Here is a 16,063-nt window from a genome sequence, read left to right on the forward strand (position 1 = left end):
TCCCCAAATGGAGGAGTAAGAGAACAGGATCTCCTGAGATTTTTAGGGAAACAAGTATCACACAAAATATTTAACCAAATCCATCCACACAATTCATCACACTCTGGACTTCCCATGTGTTATCAAGCCAAGCAAGTGGAAGAACTAGTTAAGCACTCATCTGGAAAAAAAATGAAACGCCTCTTAATATTGAACAAGGCTTTAAAACACCCTCTGTTTTTTAAACAGCTCAAGAACATTAATTCTACTTATTGCAAAATAAATTGCATTACTATAATTACCATGCCAGAGGCTTACCTGTTAATTTGTTCTTCAACCGTTCAATTTCTTCATTTAGTTTTTTGATCTCCTTATCACTGCTTGTATTTGCTGTAACACACACTGGACCTTGGAGGTTCTGCACTGTCTGTGTAGATTCTTAAAATCCAAAAACAAAGGAACAGATTTTCAATAGAATATATTCCAATGAGCAGAACTAAGAACCCAAACAAATATAAACCACTAACCTTGCAGTTTTCTGTTCAAATCCTGCTTTTCTTGCTCTAATTTCCGTATTTTCTTTTCATAGCCTTCTATTTGTGAAGTGTTCTTTAAGTCTCGCTGTACTTCCGTATCTTTGGTTACAGTGTCAGACTGCAGCACACTCTTTAAAGTGCCTCTATCAGATAAAGAGCTGAAAAGAAATACTTAAGTTAGGACATTTTAATAAATACTCACAGCAGTCTATAGCTGGGACATGCTGGGATTCCACCAAATATGCACCTTAAATTTACAAGTACAATTAGTGCAGTAATTGTTACTGTAGAGACAATTCTCAGGGTAAAGTTATTACTCCCTAGCAACTGCGCATGCTGCTGTAGACTAAGATACCTGCATGCAGAACTTCAACGATGCAGATACACCCTGACTTCACAAACTGCCTAAATTACTGAAAATGTTAACTCTCCCATGCCAAAGGTTACAGGTACCTGGCAGAAATGGAAGCAGGTACCCGCTTTGAAGTGTACCTGCACTGAGATAGCTGAGGGACAACACCAAAAGTTTGGTTTAAAGCATGGCTTTAGTTTAAAGATGGATTTAATTTAATGTTTCACATGATCTCACTGTGAAAAGAATGACATACATGTTTTGGGTTCATGGGGTAACAAGTCCCAGCGAAGAGAAATAATGGAATAACAAACAGGTCTGAATACCCTAAGACCAGAGATAAGCATATGTTTGAGAGATCTCTGAAGTCAGCTGGAGGCCATTTCAAAGATATGCAAAGTGAGCCACTTTGTCCATGCTCAGAACCCTCTATGTTAATTTGGTCTACCAGCAGGACAGTGGAGCAATGAGATAATCCTGACAGTTCCTGGCGGATGTCCAGTGTGGACAAGACTTGCTCTCAGCCTCTCAATGCAGAAACTGCAATTGACACATCCAGTCCCTCAACTTTCTTTCATTTCAAATACAAAAAATATTAAATACAAAAGCACCTAATCTTGGCACACAGGATCAAAATATGTTCAGACATTGGGAAAAAAACCAAACAAGTAATAAAATTTGGGCCGCATGTATACCTATGGACATCAACCTTTCTATATGTTTATAAAAATGAGAATTCCCAGGAATTAGCTGCATTTGGGAAAAAAGTTTCCTTGATAAAACATATCCTTTGCTTACCTGTCAGTTGTGTATGTAAACCCAACGAATGGCAAATGCAATCCAGAAAAGCCTGTATGAGAACTTGGTGGCACCACTTCCTGCATGAAAACAATGTGCATGAAAACTCAAGAGAGAACCCATACAGAGTGAAAGGCATTTCACTGAGCCTCAACAGCTCAAAAAGAGACAGCTAATGGAAAGATTTTTCTTAATACACCAACTGACAATTGGCAGTTATGCTCCACTGCCCCCGGACAAGCTTTATTTCAGATTAGGTTGCCTAACAGAATGACTTGAATTTTGGAGCCTCTTGAACTGGCACTGGAAAGGGCAGCATTTCAACAAGTTCAAAGCACAGTGCAGCCAGTAAAAGGAAACCCAAAATTTCAAGTTCCTAATTAAAAGTGACCTGGCACCAAAATGCATGCTGTTAGTCTTAGTATTCTAGTTACTGTCAGACATGTAATCAAAAAACGTGCCAAAAGCTCTTAATTTCTTGGAGTACAAACTGGTGAAAAAATTACCACAAAAGGTCTCTACTCCTCCTGAACCATTTGTAAACTATAAGAAACAGAAATGGAGGAGTGCAACACCAATGTTCCCTATCCCAAGAACCAACCTCCTGCTTCTTAAGTCAGTGGAGAAGTAGCAGGACGAATCCTCTCACTTGAACAGCTTGCAAGCCACACAGAGAATATATGTGTACTTGTAAACACAGATTTTTTTTTCACGTTTGAAAAAGCATAAATCCAAATGCTAGCTCCCTGTCCAGGTAAACTGAAAGGGCAACTAAGAGGCCTTTTTCCCTACCTAAACATATTTTAACTTTGACCATGTAACAGTAATGCAGTCTGGCAAGTGCTACCACTTAAAAAGGCAGCTCATGATTTCTGATAACACAAAATGCCAAGAGATGAAAAACTTGAATTCTGCACATTTGGAGTGACTTATTTTTCATCTCTTTCTTTATTCTGAAGTAAATTCCCACTACTACCTTACGGTGCAGCAAGGATGCATACTTCCATTAGTAATATCTAAAAACAAAGACTCACTGGATTTCTTAGTACATCATCATCTACATCAAAGTTTGAGGTGTCAGAAGGACTGCTAACTTCTGGAATGTAAGGTGCTTCTAGGTTTCGGATGTTATCCCAATTAAGTCCTTCAAAAAATGCATGAGACTTAAAATCCTCTATTCCATTCTGTCCCAGTCTACGTTCCCTGCTGCAGATAAGTCTCTGAATGAGATCCTTTGCTTCTTCAGATACATCTGTAACATGGGATGGAAACTGAAATCGTTCCTAGAAAACAAAACAAACAGAGAACTTTTTAGAGAAGGAATTAATTACAAAACTTACAACTGTAGTTTCAAAAAAAACATTAACTACATCAATAAACCTGGAAATTAATAGTCAAATATTGTTCTAGTTACAGTGAGCAATGACAGGGCACAATTCAATACATTCAATGACAGACTTTTTGTCTTAAATTGGATTTCAAGTACAAGAAATCATTTTTCAATTTCTTTAAAACAGATCTGTTTGATCTGTGATTACAATAACTCTGTTAGGAAAAGCAAACTTTTTTTAAGACACACCAGGATTTTTACACACTACAATATATTAAAGATCATACAATAAAGACAGACTGGTATTCTTAGTCAGAGGTCCACTGATCTCTTGGAGATGTACTCCTTGAGATTAAATTAATTTCTACTCTTAAAATCCCACGATGTTAGTCAGTTCTTTATGTTGTCATATTTAAGAATGTATTTTTCTAATATATAGATTAAATACCTGTTTTTCTTACCAAAATATAATCTACATTTAGAAAATATTTCTATTATAATAAACATAAGATCTAAAAATTGTAATTACCACTAACGACTGAAATTACTCTAGACTGAAGAAATTGGAGTAGATTTTAATTTTGATTTTGTGATGACTTAGATTTTCCAACAAGAAAAACAGCATTTAGGGAAAAATTTCAATTTGATGAAGAATTAAATTTCTGCAGTTCAGAGAAACAAGCTTCCTAAAACCTGAACCAACAAACCTACACAACATCAATCTAAAACACTGTGCAAAAGCAAACAACTACCACCACTTCAATATCCTCAAGTGCTAAGTTTCTCTGTAAACACAAACTCAGAACACAGGAGATTTAATACAGCTCTTACTTCATGATTCATGATCTTCCCATAGGTCTCCACTAGTGACTCTGCATAGAAGGGTGTTTCACCATAGAGCATTTCATACATGCAGACACCCAGTGACCACCAGTCACACTCAGGCCCATATTTCCCCATTCCATCTTCCATTGCTTGCAGTATCTCAGGAGAGATGTAGTCAGGAGTGCCCACTGCTACTGATGACTGCACCTTAAACATAAGGCAAACATAATTCTCATAAGTTTCCAGTTTCTCTCAGCAACTGTTTTACTCAAACACTAGTACTTCTGACAGAGACACTACAACATAGTTCTGGAGAAGGAAGAGATTCATAAATTCATGGTAACATAACAAAGGAAATATTAAGAAAGTAACAAAGACTACAAAGATTAAGTTCCATTCTACTGCTACATAAAATTAGTTGATATGTTTTATTCTGAACACAGCAGAAACCCAAAATAATCACAGATACTGTGAAAGCAGAAAGACAAAATATATTTTGCCTTTGTGTTTGTTTATATTTTAAAACTGCAATTTGCTGCCCAGAAGTTGAAATGAAAAATGAGTAAGTAGGGAGATCAGGTCCTACCTCTGAATTTTACTGTTTCATTTGAAGATCATAGAACAAATTTCCTGGGTAAGTTTTATTATGTCAGAAATCAGTCAAATATTTATTGCCTAATGTGCAACTGGATGTACTACAGCAATAAGGTGGAGAAATTACTCTGTGCACACGTAATAGAGAAGCCCTGACCATCAGGACAGACTACTCTCTAGGAATATGTTCTCAATTCTAATGGCTCTTTCATTTTACATTTTTTATGATAAAGCTTTGACAGGCATTTTATGACTAAAGAACCTCAACAAGATGTGAGTTTGTGCCAAAACCAGTGAACGATGGTGCATGCCATACTTTGGCAGGACTAGCACCCCTGGAAGTGCCCTAAATGAGGCAAAACAAACAAAACCTGTCACAAGCAATTCAGCTTTTAGAGGTAAATCCAATCTGCTGCACAAGATGGTCAATTACCATCATGTTGCTGTTCCATTTGTCAAAGGCATATAAAACAAACTGCTTATTAATTGTACAATCAAGACAATTATTTAGGTTGGAAAAGACTTTTTAGATCATTATGTCCAGCTGTTAACTGAGCACTGACAAGTCCACCTAAATCATGTGCCCAAGTACCACATCTACATATCTTTTTGATATCTACAGGAATGGTGACTCACCCTACCTCCCTGGACTCAAATTAGAAGAAAAAGTGAAAACCAGAAAAATATAGCAAAGGATAACTTGAAAACTTAGCAGCCTGTAAAATAAGGAGATGGAAGATTTCAAAAATGCATTTAAGTATGTTGAGTTATACTGCACCCTCAATTTTTAGCGTGTCAGAAAGTCCACAATCTATCACACCCCTGAAGCACACTGATGATGTCTAATCTCTTTAAAACCAGCAACTCACTTAGAAGGTCCCACTATCAGCAACCCAAATAAATGCAGCTTCATACATACTGTGCCATCTTCACTCATTTTCAGACAGGACCCAAAGTCTGCCAGTCGTATGTGGCCATTCATGTCCAAAAGAACATTATCAGGCTTTATGTCCCTGTTAGACAGAAGTGAAAGGATTTAAACACACAGTATTAGCTGTGCTTGTAGAGATTCATCTTGCATCAAAATAACATAGAATCTTACCCAATGATGTAAACTCTTTTTGGTACTATTTATGACTCTCTCCCCCTAACCAACCTTAAACCCACCATTTTTGTTGCACCATAAAATCTGCATTGCTTTGCAAATGTGAAGTTCCAAATGCTACTACATGTGTTGAAAAACTTAAAAACTCTACAACACCTTCAGTTTAATCTTTGAGAAGGAGACTAGAATTACTAGGAGTAAACAAAAATAGGGTGCTCTAATACACCTTGCTACATAGATGTGGAAGCTGACAATGGCTGATCTTTAAGGTGCTGAATTCCAGTTTCACACTTGACATTTGTGAGAAAAACTGTGACAGATTTAACAAAGGGTCCTCATATTTGTAAAAAGCCTGCCAATTGATACATTTTTCCAAAACAAACTTGAATTAACCTTTTTTAACCAAAGGCTAATGCTCTGAAATTAATTACTGAAATGTCACTAATACTGCTGCTCATTAGCAGTATTAATACAAAATAATAAATGCTAATCTATGCCTGTCTACATAAATTTAAATGTTAAATGTGTATTTACTTGTCATAAGACACAAAAAATATGTGCTGAGAAAATTGGACTATGTCACCATGCTTCCCCAAAAAATAATTAGTAATTCTGTACTGTTAAACTTATTCCATACATTTCAGTTCCAGATATTGTCAACATTCCACAACCACAAGTCAAGCTCAGTAGTTGCAGTGGACTATGAAAATTAATATACAACTATATACTAATTTGTTTGTTTTTTAAAGAACGCTGCTGACAGTGGCACTGGCAGCATGAGCCAATCTGTGCTTGGCATGCAGCTCTCACTTGCCTCAGGGACCAGAACTGCTGCTCAGAAAGGCTTAATGGCTCCTCTCTGAGCTCCACTGTCTCCTATCTGCAGCTAACAGGTCGTGTAAGCCCTTAAAGGGCCCTTGAAACCCTCTCCAGAGCAATCATGCTTCCTCCTCATCCATTCCAGCTGCCAAGCAGTGATTTCTTGGGCATTGGCACACGTCCTGTTCAAAGCACGTGTTTTGGCCATAGAGCCACACTCTCCTATTGCCACAACAGACCTTCATTCAGCCCTGTGAAAAGATGTAGCTGCTCAGTAAGTCAGGCCACCTTCCTTGGAAATTGGTGCAATGGTGTCTCTGGTGAACTTCTCTGAGGCTGTGACATTTTAAAATCCCCAAATATTGCCCACATTTACTCACAGGAGTTTTAGAGAGTTTAAACATCTTTTCAATATTTAAAACAGCAATCAAAGTGCAAACAGAAGAGTTCAAAGCATTACAGCTGAGAATTCCCTAGGCTTTTTGAATTTCAACTGTACAGCTACTACCAACCACAAACTAAGTTTACGTGATGGTAGCCACTGATTCAGAATACACATCTTGTGTGCAAGAACAATTAGACCAGCACATGGCCACTGATTAGAAAACCTGTTTGAGGATGATCTCAGGTAAGTAGATGCGTTGATGTTATCACGGGCTTACTGTGCATAAATTTTGCAGAATGTCTAAACATCTGTAGAAAGTTAAAACCATTTCAAACTGCTTCAAACTTCTAGGTTGCTTGGCACATAAATATTTATTAAGTGAATTGAGAATCAGTCAAGAGCCCTGATTAAAAATAGAACAGACCTTAAAAGGTTAGTCAGATAAATGTCACTGCTTCTGATACCAATCCATCAAACCTTGATATTTAAAATAAAGTAGCTTATACAGCTATTATACAGCATAAAGTAAGCATGTATCTATAGTAGTTTGCTTTTGGCTACTGTGTGCATTTGTATATACATAGCAGTAAATTTGGGATTAACTTCAAATAACTGTACTTGTATTTTTTGCCAAATGAGAAGGTATGTTACCTGTGCACATAATGCAGCTCGTGTATGGAATGTATAGCAAGCACCATTTCACCAATGTAGAACCTAGCCATATCTTCAGGAAGCTTGTCTTCAAACTTACTGAGAAGTGTCAGCAAGTCACCACCAACATAGTAGTCCATCACTAGATACTGAAAATAGAGAAATAAGGCAATCAAGTACTGAGAGACAGCTGGCAAGAAAAAAGAAAATTAAAGTTCATCAGTTAACCCCTGAAAAAAAAAAACCCTTTCATTATTTTTTTCTGTGCTTGTGGAAAGCAGTCAAAATTGGTGGCCTTCTGTTTTACTATTATTTACTTAGTATAAAAAGGTATCACATTCCTTTATTAATCACAGTAAGAAAGGCACATCAGCATTTAGTTCCTCTACTAAAAAAAAACCTGAACAAAATATGACAACAACAAAGAAATAAATCAGGATGAGTTTATTTCTGTCTTAACTAGTATCATAAAGAAAATTATCTAATATCACCAAAACTGATGTATGTTATCAACTCTTAAATTGAAAGTTTCCCAAGGATGATGAAAGAAAAAAAAAAAAGTATAGTTAAAATCAATATTTGATGCAGCTTAGTCTAACATATACATTTTATTACTTTTTTAGTTATGGTACCATTCAATACTACTTGTTGTTCCTGAAGTGGCACTTATAACATCAACATCTTCAAATACTCACCTTGGCACATTCCAGATCATGGATGCATAACACACTGGCAGGAGTTTGATGACACCATACATTACTACACAATACATGGATGCCCATAACAAAGCAAAAGCACTGTCAAGCTAGAGGCACTAGTGGGAAATTTAAAAGTCAAACACTGGTGCTCTTTTGAATGCATTTCAGTGAAAAAGTAAACAGTCTCCTAGGCCAATCAGGCACCATCCTATCCATGGAAAGGACCAATACTGACAGGGTGACATGAAAGAAAGGACTCATGCTATTTGTTTCTTATACCACAAAACAAGGATTATGTTTGAGGTATGTCCTAGCAATATCCACCTAAATACAGACCATTACTTCAAGTATAATGACTTCATCTAGTACTACCAGTCTTGAGCCATTTCGTTCTTTGTTTCCCAAGATGATTTGATACATGGTTTTAAGACTCACTTTTCTTATTCTGGAATTACGTTTTCAAAGCCATCATCTTATTTTTCTCCTCAAACTAAAGCAATCTAGAATCCACTGTCCCTGCCACAGATTCATCTTCCACAAGGGAAACTAATCAAAGGAGATAGAAATGCAAAGAACATGAAGTGCAACTCTAGCCATTTCCTCATTATCTTTTGCACTAAAAGAGCAACTCCAAGAGCCACAAGTTTTGATATTTTTCTCTATTTTATTCAAATTACCGCTTACTCTGATAAGCAAATTGCATAATTTATGCTGAAATCAATCTGTGGGTATTGCTCCAAGGAACTTTAAACATGTACTGAACACTGTACACACGCAACACTTATGTTTGAAAACAAAATGCTACAGACAGAAACCATCAGTTTTCTAAAAGGGATACTATAATGAAGTATTTTCTCTCACATTCAAGGCAAAGAGGCTTTATAGAACCTTCTGTGGGAAGTGAAATATCCTCCCTGTCAGAGACAAGGTAATGCACTTCTGTCAGCTCCCAAAGCATTTATAACTCAGCAAGAACTCAGGTGACCCATGAAGGAAGAAGGCACTTGGATCACAGAAACATGGTGATATCTCGTCTTTGAGGAAGCAGAACTTTATTAATCTTTCAATTCAAAATGATCTGCTTGCCAGAGGTGCTTCACCCTTCTTATGGGATTAAAATAAAAGCTATTCTGATGCTGAAATCTCGCAGCAGTGCATTTCTGCCAGGGAAGTGACTACACCGAACGGTGAGAGTTAGGAATCAAAGGAAAAAAGGATATCAAAATACTCTCATGAGTACCCAGAAGCCTTTGAGAGGCTGACAGCAGGGAAATACACATATGCCCTTTTTCATGAATGAGACCAGGTAAGAAAATTAAGAGATCTAAATCTGGAAGAGATGGAGAACATCAAGTTCCTTGCAAGTTTTCAGTATTCATGGACTATGTTTCACTTACATCATATCTGCTTCAGCTACATCACCAAAGGCTGATTTAACCCATCTTGACACAGGTTGTCTCTTATGAAAGCTTTTTAAGAACCAGAAAAAACTTATGCAGCATTTCCATGTAATGTAATTTAAGAACTGGCTGTTTAGAAAACAGTAATGCATGGTGCATTTACTTGAAAGGTTTTAAAACTACAAGAGCACAACCAGAAAATGAATTCCAGAACACATATATTTCATAGAATTTTGTATTTCTTGCTTAAATATAAGTTCTGCATTATCAAATGCTCTGTCAATACTAAAGGCAGAGAATAAAACTAACTACTTTTAGACTCTCCAAAGGCAGGTACTACTTTTCTATGTTAGTATCTTACTTTTTCTTTTCTTGTTCTGAACCCTTTATCATACAGCCAGAGGAGACAGAGCACTAGGCGGGAGAAGACACAAGGCTCTCCCTCTGCTCAGGGTTAGCTTATGTGGTTTTGCATTTAAGAATCACTAGATATAATGCACAAACATCACTGTGAGAAAATACTGGAACCTAGAGATTTCTCTTGCAGAGGACCAGGTTGGAAAACCAAGCTCTGTTGTCTGTTCTTGTTTTGTTCTCAGCTTTGTATTCCATTCTGCAAAGACCATGGGTGAACAGCACAGCTAAAAAGCAAACTAAATCTGCTCAGGCTCTGTAACAAGGCAGCACTCTCTAGGATGAGGAAAAATGTAGCTATAAACTTCTTCAAGCACCAAAGAGAATTGAACAGAGATCCCTTAGCCCCTGGACAAGTACTAGATGGTCTGGAAGAGAACCTTCTGTCCAGCTTTTTGAATGAATTGATTTCTTGACGTGTTTCACCTTTTCCTCATGCATCATTTACAACGGTGACTGAGATGCGGATCCACTCCATCTGCGAGCACCAGACACTTACAGGACATGGTTTCTGAGTAACAGACCAAATTGGAAGGCAGCACCTCAGCACATGCAGCAGCACACCTCAGGCAAGCTGGGAATCTGCTGACTTTGGCTGCTGGGCAGAACTGTTGCCTTCTTAGATACTGCATCTTAAATTAGATGTCTACATTCTGCTGTCAAGTGAAACGTCAATATCTAAACACTTTTGGGAACTTCGGGAAAAGATTCCCCTTCTGTGCTGGCTTTGCTATTGCTTGTTATCTCACACAGCTAACAATTTTTCCTCAGGTAGCTCCATTCTTACAAGCTACTTGGAAATACAAAACAGGATGCTTTTTATACAAGTCTGAAGGTTGCCTCTGTGGGAATTTGAAACTCCAAGCTGATCTGAAATCATGAGGCAGTGCTGGAGACAACTAAACTGCCAGAGATTGAAAATCTGGACCTATCACAAACCATTCAATGGAAATAGCCTGTAAATGAGGGCCCAAGATGTGACTGCTTATTTTCCTACTATGTGCTTGGTATTCTAAAAATACTTCAACCATGACAAAGTAATGTGTTTTGTCTCAACATCTGTGGAATGTTTGAGTATTTACTAACTCTTGCTTAGTTCCTGAACTCTTTGGCAGTCTTTTATACAGACATTTTTTTCTTATTTATATTCATGACATGCTACTAAAGTGTGAAGAAGGTGAAAACTTTCACACTGCAGCTATGTCAGATGTTACAGAAACAGCAGGTTTGCAAACCCAGCCTGAAGTAGCCACGGGGAAGCTGTATGGCTCAGTGTATTGCAGGATATTGGGGCTTTACTGACTTTGCTCCTAACCAGTACCCTGGTGTATTCTGTGACTAAAGTAAACTTGCTTGTATGCCACAGTTCTAGTAACCAATCATAAAGAAATGTCACAGGACTACAGATTTTCTTTATAAATGTTTGCTAAAGTCCCTCAAATTATTGAGAGACCAATCTGCTGATTTAAAAACATATTTTATAGAAATACTTTTAAGAAATAGGCTATCTTTTCCCCTAAGGATTTTAAAATACCAAACTTTTAAATTAATTTTGCCAGCTTAACCAAAATCTTGCTTTAAAAGACATTATGAAAGTTTAAAATAAAATATTTCTTACTTTCACAGAGTTAACATATCTCAGATTAGTTAAATGCAACCTTATCCAAAATACTAATTTTGAACATGGTATTTTTTATGCAAGGGGAGATTAGTTAATTGAAGATGCTTAACTAAATTTCTATATACTATAGTTCTACACAACTTTCTCACTTTCCTGGAGTTACAGTCAGTCCCTTTGAAGTCTTGCTTCAAGGAGAAAACAAGAATGTTGAAACACTGCTGTGAGGCATGAGGTGGACAGATTTAATGCACTAATATTTTTTAAATATACCAAAAATAAAGTTCTTTCACAACCCAAAGCTTTTATTTACTGATGAATCAAACATACCAAATAGTTCTCATCTTGAAAGGCATAGTGCAATGTAGTAATCCACTGACAATCTCCATTCACCAAGACATTTCTCTCCTCTCGGAAGCAAGCTGTCTAAAGGAAGAGAGGGGGAGAAAAGCCATTGTCAACATCAACAAGTAGTTTTCACAGGATGAATATACATGGATGTTTTATGGGATTATTTCAAATTACTGAACAGAGGTCTCTATTCATTTGGATGCAGTCTACACAAGTTAAATGCCAGGGAATCTCTGCAGGTTTTAGTCAGGCATTCAGTCACTCTAATCCTGACTGCGACTTTAAAAAACAAAACCAAACCAAACCAAAAAACCCCAAACCAAATAAAAAAAATCCCACCAACCTCCCCTCCCTCCCCACCAAATCCCAAAAAACTCCACACCAACACACAACAGCCCCCCAACACCAAAAAGCCCACAAGCCAATTCAAGTCAAAGCTAAATCTTTGTTTTACAGAACATTTTTAGAAGCTAGAAAATAATAACTTGTCACTACCATCTCTAGCAGAAAGATAATGGCTCTAGGAAAGTAAGTCTGATTCTTCTGATAAAGACCTTTATGAAAACAGTTACATGTATACTTTTATTACATTACAGTCCCTGTTTCAGACACTGCTAGCACACTATGGCAAATAAGTAGATTTTACTATTACTGTCTTATCTTTGTCCAGTATAATACATTTTCATTTTCAATAATCCTTCCTCAACTTCAAACAGCACACTGCAACACTTCACAGAAGCAAGCTCTGTGTAACAGGTTTTCTCAGCATCTTTACATAAAACCAACTTTCATAAACTTCAAGAGAGTTCTCCCCAATAAAAATATATTAATGTTTTTATTGGATCAGAACCATCATGAAACAGACCTTGGGACTCTTCTACTACTCTCAATCCAGAGAGGCATTATCAGGATATTTGACAGCTACAGATTGAAGTGTTTGGGCTCTAGAAAAGATTTTTTTTTGGTCTTTGCCACTTCCTCAGATGTCTTAGAAAATGTACTATGGAAATGTGCCTGGGAAGCCCAAGCCTTACCATATACTGACTGCACCTTACAAATGTATCTCCAACTATTTTTCCCTCAAGGGAAGCAAAATTAAATCCAGAATTTTACTGAAGAAGACCATGCTGTGGTCACATTGTAAATTAGTAATCACTGGTGCAAAGAGAAGTAAATTGTAATTAAATGCCAGCTGAGTGGTTTAACGGTTTATGAATGCAAGGACAAAGTAGCGCTCTGCAAAAAAGGCTGGCAGCTACAGCAGCTCCAAGTAATCCTATCCCCTTCCCACAGCAGCAGAGCATTGCACTTCTCAGCTCTCCTGGCAGCACGATGTGAGGAGGCTGCCAACACAGAGAACTAGTTTGTTTATTTTTGAAGACATCAGTCCCTTGATCCAGTTCACTGTGCAACCTCAAATAGCGAGAGAATGTTATGAACACTGAAAACCCAGTAATGCTGCTGAACACTGCATCATGAATTCAGAGCATAAAATTCTCCTCCTCTGCTTACACTAGCTTAAAAGGCCTTGAGACGTGACTTGAAAAAGCATGACAGGCTACCTAATCAGCCAGTCAGGACTTATTTGGAACTGTCAACACTAATACACTAATGACTGTGTATTTTGCTGTGAGAACAGCGAATACAAATAGTCCTTATCAACATAAATGGCATGCCTATTTTTGCTTACAACCCATTTATGAATGTCAGGTGATATTCACTAACCTTTCTTTTATTTTAGTGGCTTCCAACCATAAGGGATTTTTTTCCTTGCAGCAAGTACAAGAATAAGCAGTATTTTGCTAACTTCTTACTATCTTTTATGTCATGCACAACAAACATAAACCAGTGTAACAACATGCTTCTTAACCCACTCATAATAATAATGATAATATTTTTATATAATAATAGGTGAGGTGGATTAATAAAATACTTGAAGTCTACTTTTTCAGTGGAACTCTCCATTTAAGAAGCTATTGTATTCTTTCAGGCTTCATTTTAAAAACTAACAGGTTTTACCACATTTGGGAAATTTTTAACATCCAGATGTTGCATGAACTTGATATGCAGGTTGTAACATCCTGCTTATCCAGAAAAGCCAAATCAAGCAAGCCAACTCATCAGGAAAAGACAAAGTGGTCCTGCAGAAAAGACAGTTCCTTTACTGTCCTTTGTAGATGAGGAAAATCAGCAGAGAAAAAAATTTTTTTTGACTGTTACTTTTCCTAAGTTGGGAAAACTCTTGCTTATTATACATCCTTCATGTCTGCCTGAGAGGATGAGTTAGTTGCATGATTAGAACACAATTTGTAAACAGCTATCTTCTCTACATGCAAAAGCTGCATCTACTTAGGCCACTTAATGAAATCACTTTAAAAATGACTGAAGTAAGGCAGCATAGCTGTATTTCCATCTCAGTTTAGAAGACCCCTGCAAATATTTGTGTTTAAAATAATTCTGTACTGACCAGTGAATTAGCACAGCTGAAATCTGCATAGAAAGGGAACCAAATTTCCCTCCTACAGGGAAAGGCTTAATGCAGAACCGCTGATGCAGCACAGCCCAGGGTGTGAAATCTCCTGACAGCTCAAAGGAGAGCCGGGTGGCAGCGGCTGCTGCTGCCTCTAAAGAAGTGCATGGATGGACAGATGGACAGACTGTGACTAAATCAGGCAAAGGCAGTGGTGAAGAGGGGCTTAACAAGAGGGAGGAGATTTTGTCACAGGAAAAGGGCTGGCACTGACTCACTGAAAGGAAGGGAGGGACTAGGTAGGGCAGGCTGGGGGGAGGAGGTGTCAGGAAGGGGACAGAAGAATGGGACAAGGAAGGGTCAGCAATCTCAGACCTCAGCAAAGCTGCTGTTGCTTGCCCCTTAACAGAACTGCTGCAAGTCCTAATGCATTACATGTCTTTTCTCTTCAAATCTACTGCTCATTTATCTGCAAACTTACATAATATTATATATGTGCCATAAGGTTTTCCTCTACCATGGAGGAGTATGTATCCTAGAAATACCTATCCTAGAAAGCTGCTTCCCACTGTGTATTCTTAGTATTCTTTTCCTAATGTGTGAAGTACCCATTTGCCTTCAGATTTAGAGAATTTGTTGTGACAGTGTACACCCCCTTTCGCCAAAAAAAAACCCTTCTTAAACAGATTTACCTTCTTAACACACTTTGTTTTACAATCTGAATGTGATTCCAAAATATTTAGTTATAGTTTTACTAGCTATATAAATCCTGTTACAAACTGTAGGATGCAAAGCTCCTTAATGGATGCTTTCTGAATGGAACAGAAGAAAGACCTTTTTCATAACGTTTTTGTATACAGCTGTGAATGTCATAGTAGCACCAATCTCAGCTTTCATGTAGTCTTTAACTTGCCTTTACTGTAAACAAAAATCTGGCCAATAAATTCAGGGTAAGAACTAGGGCAGACTGTCTGGTAAATGAATACACAGTAATGCTGAGAACAACAGATGCCTGGAAGGGACTGTCAGACTTGATTGCATTAAAACAGCTTAAGGAAAAAAAGAAAAAAAAAAAGAGAAAAGAACGAAGCTCCTATGCTCATGAAATAATTCTTCCTAATCTGGAAGAGCTTCAATGTAATCTTTCTAATGTCATTCAAAAAATTCTCTATGTTAAAAAACCATATTACTTACCTCTGCCCTTTTAAGCATTTCCCATTTATTTAGAATTTTCATTGCATAAATGCGCTCTGTACACTTCATTTTAACAACTGCAACCTGAAAAATTAAGATATCTTTAACAGGAGCATGGTCAGAAAAATACAACATTTAAAGAAATCAATACTCACACAAAAGCATGGTCAGAGAAATATAGTTTTCAAACAGTTTAATTTCACAAATCCATAAAATAAGTTACTAAGGAGTCATCAGTGATCAACTGACACATTGATGAACTGCAGTCTGCGTCTTTGCTCCTTCTGCATTCCTCCAGCATTACTACTATGTGTTTGATGCACCCTGTGTGGTCAAGAGCTCATGATGAAGTACATGGGGGATGATACAGGAGGAGCATGAAGCTTTTCATATGAAGATGTGCAGTAAAGCTGCATTGTTTCCCAAGAACAAGTGGGGCTTGTAGTCATGCCTGCAGCCAGTGGGGCAATACTTAAAAGGGCAGCCTGAGAAAACAAGAAAGGCTGCTGTCAATAGAAATACACTACATTTGACTAATTTGTTT

General features: G+C 37.4%; 1 protein-coding gene across 11 annotated transcripts in view; it reads right to left on the reverse strand.

Annotated features, from left to right (window-relative positions):
* The window catches only part of CDC42BPB (CDC42 binding protein kinase beta), a 91,462-nt gene that overhangs the window by 34,779 nt on the left and 40,620 nt on the right, over positions 1-16,063 (reverse strand). For all 11 annotated transcript variants that reach the window (XR_005952260.1, XM_041399258.1, XM_041399176.1 and 8 more), the window contains exons 3-11: positions 15,520-15,603; positions 11,835-11,930; positions 7,375-7,523; positions 5,334-5,427; positions 3,827-4,027; positions 2,700-2,948; positions 1,666-1,745; positions 507-673; positions 298-417 (exon numbers count right to left, since the gene is read on the reverse strand). Coding sequence is in view for 10 of the 11 variants with exons in the window: in XM_041399258.1 (XP_041255192.1) it covers positions 298-417; positions 507-673; positions 1,666-1,745; positions 2,700-2,948; positions 3,827-4,027; positions 5,334-5,427; positions 7,375-7,523; positions 11,835-11,930; positions 15,520-15,603 (1,240 nt within the window). In the remaining variant the exon portion in view is untranslated. The remainder of the gene's footprint in view (positions 1-297; positions 418-506; positions 674-1,665; positions 1,746-2,699; positions 2,949-3,826; positions 4,028-5,333; positions 5,428-7,374; positions 7,524-11,834; positions 11,931-15,519; positions 15,604-16,063) is intronic.

Source organism: Onychostruthus taczanowskii, unplaced genomic scaffold, assembly GCF_017590055.1.
Source record: "Onychostruthus taczanowskii isolate IOZ18803 unplaced genomic scaffold, ASM1759005v1 scaffold1, whole genome shotgun sequence".
NCBI lineage: Eukaryota > Metazoa > Chordata > Aves > Passeriformes > Passeridae > Onychostruthus > Onychostruthus taczanowskii.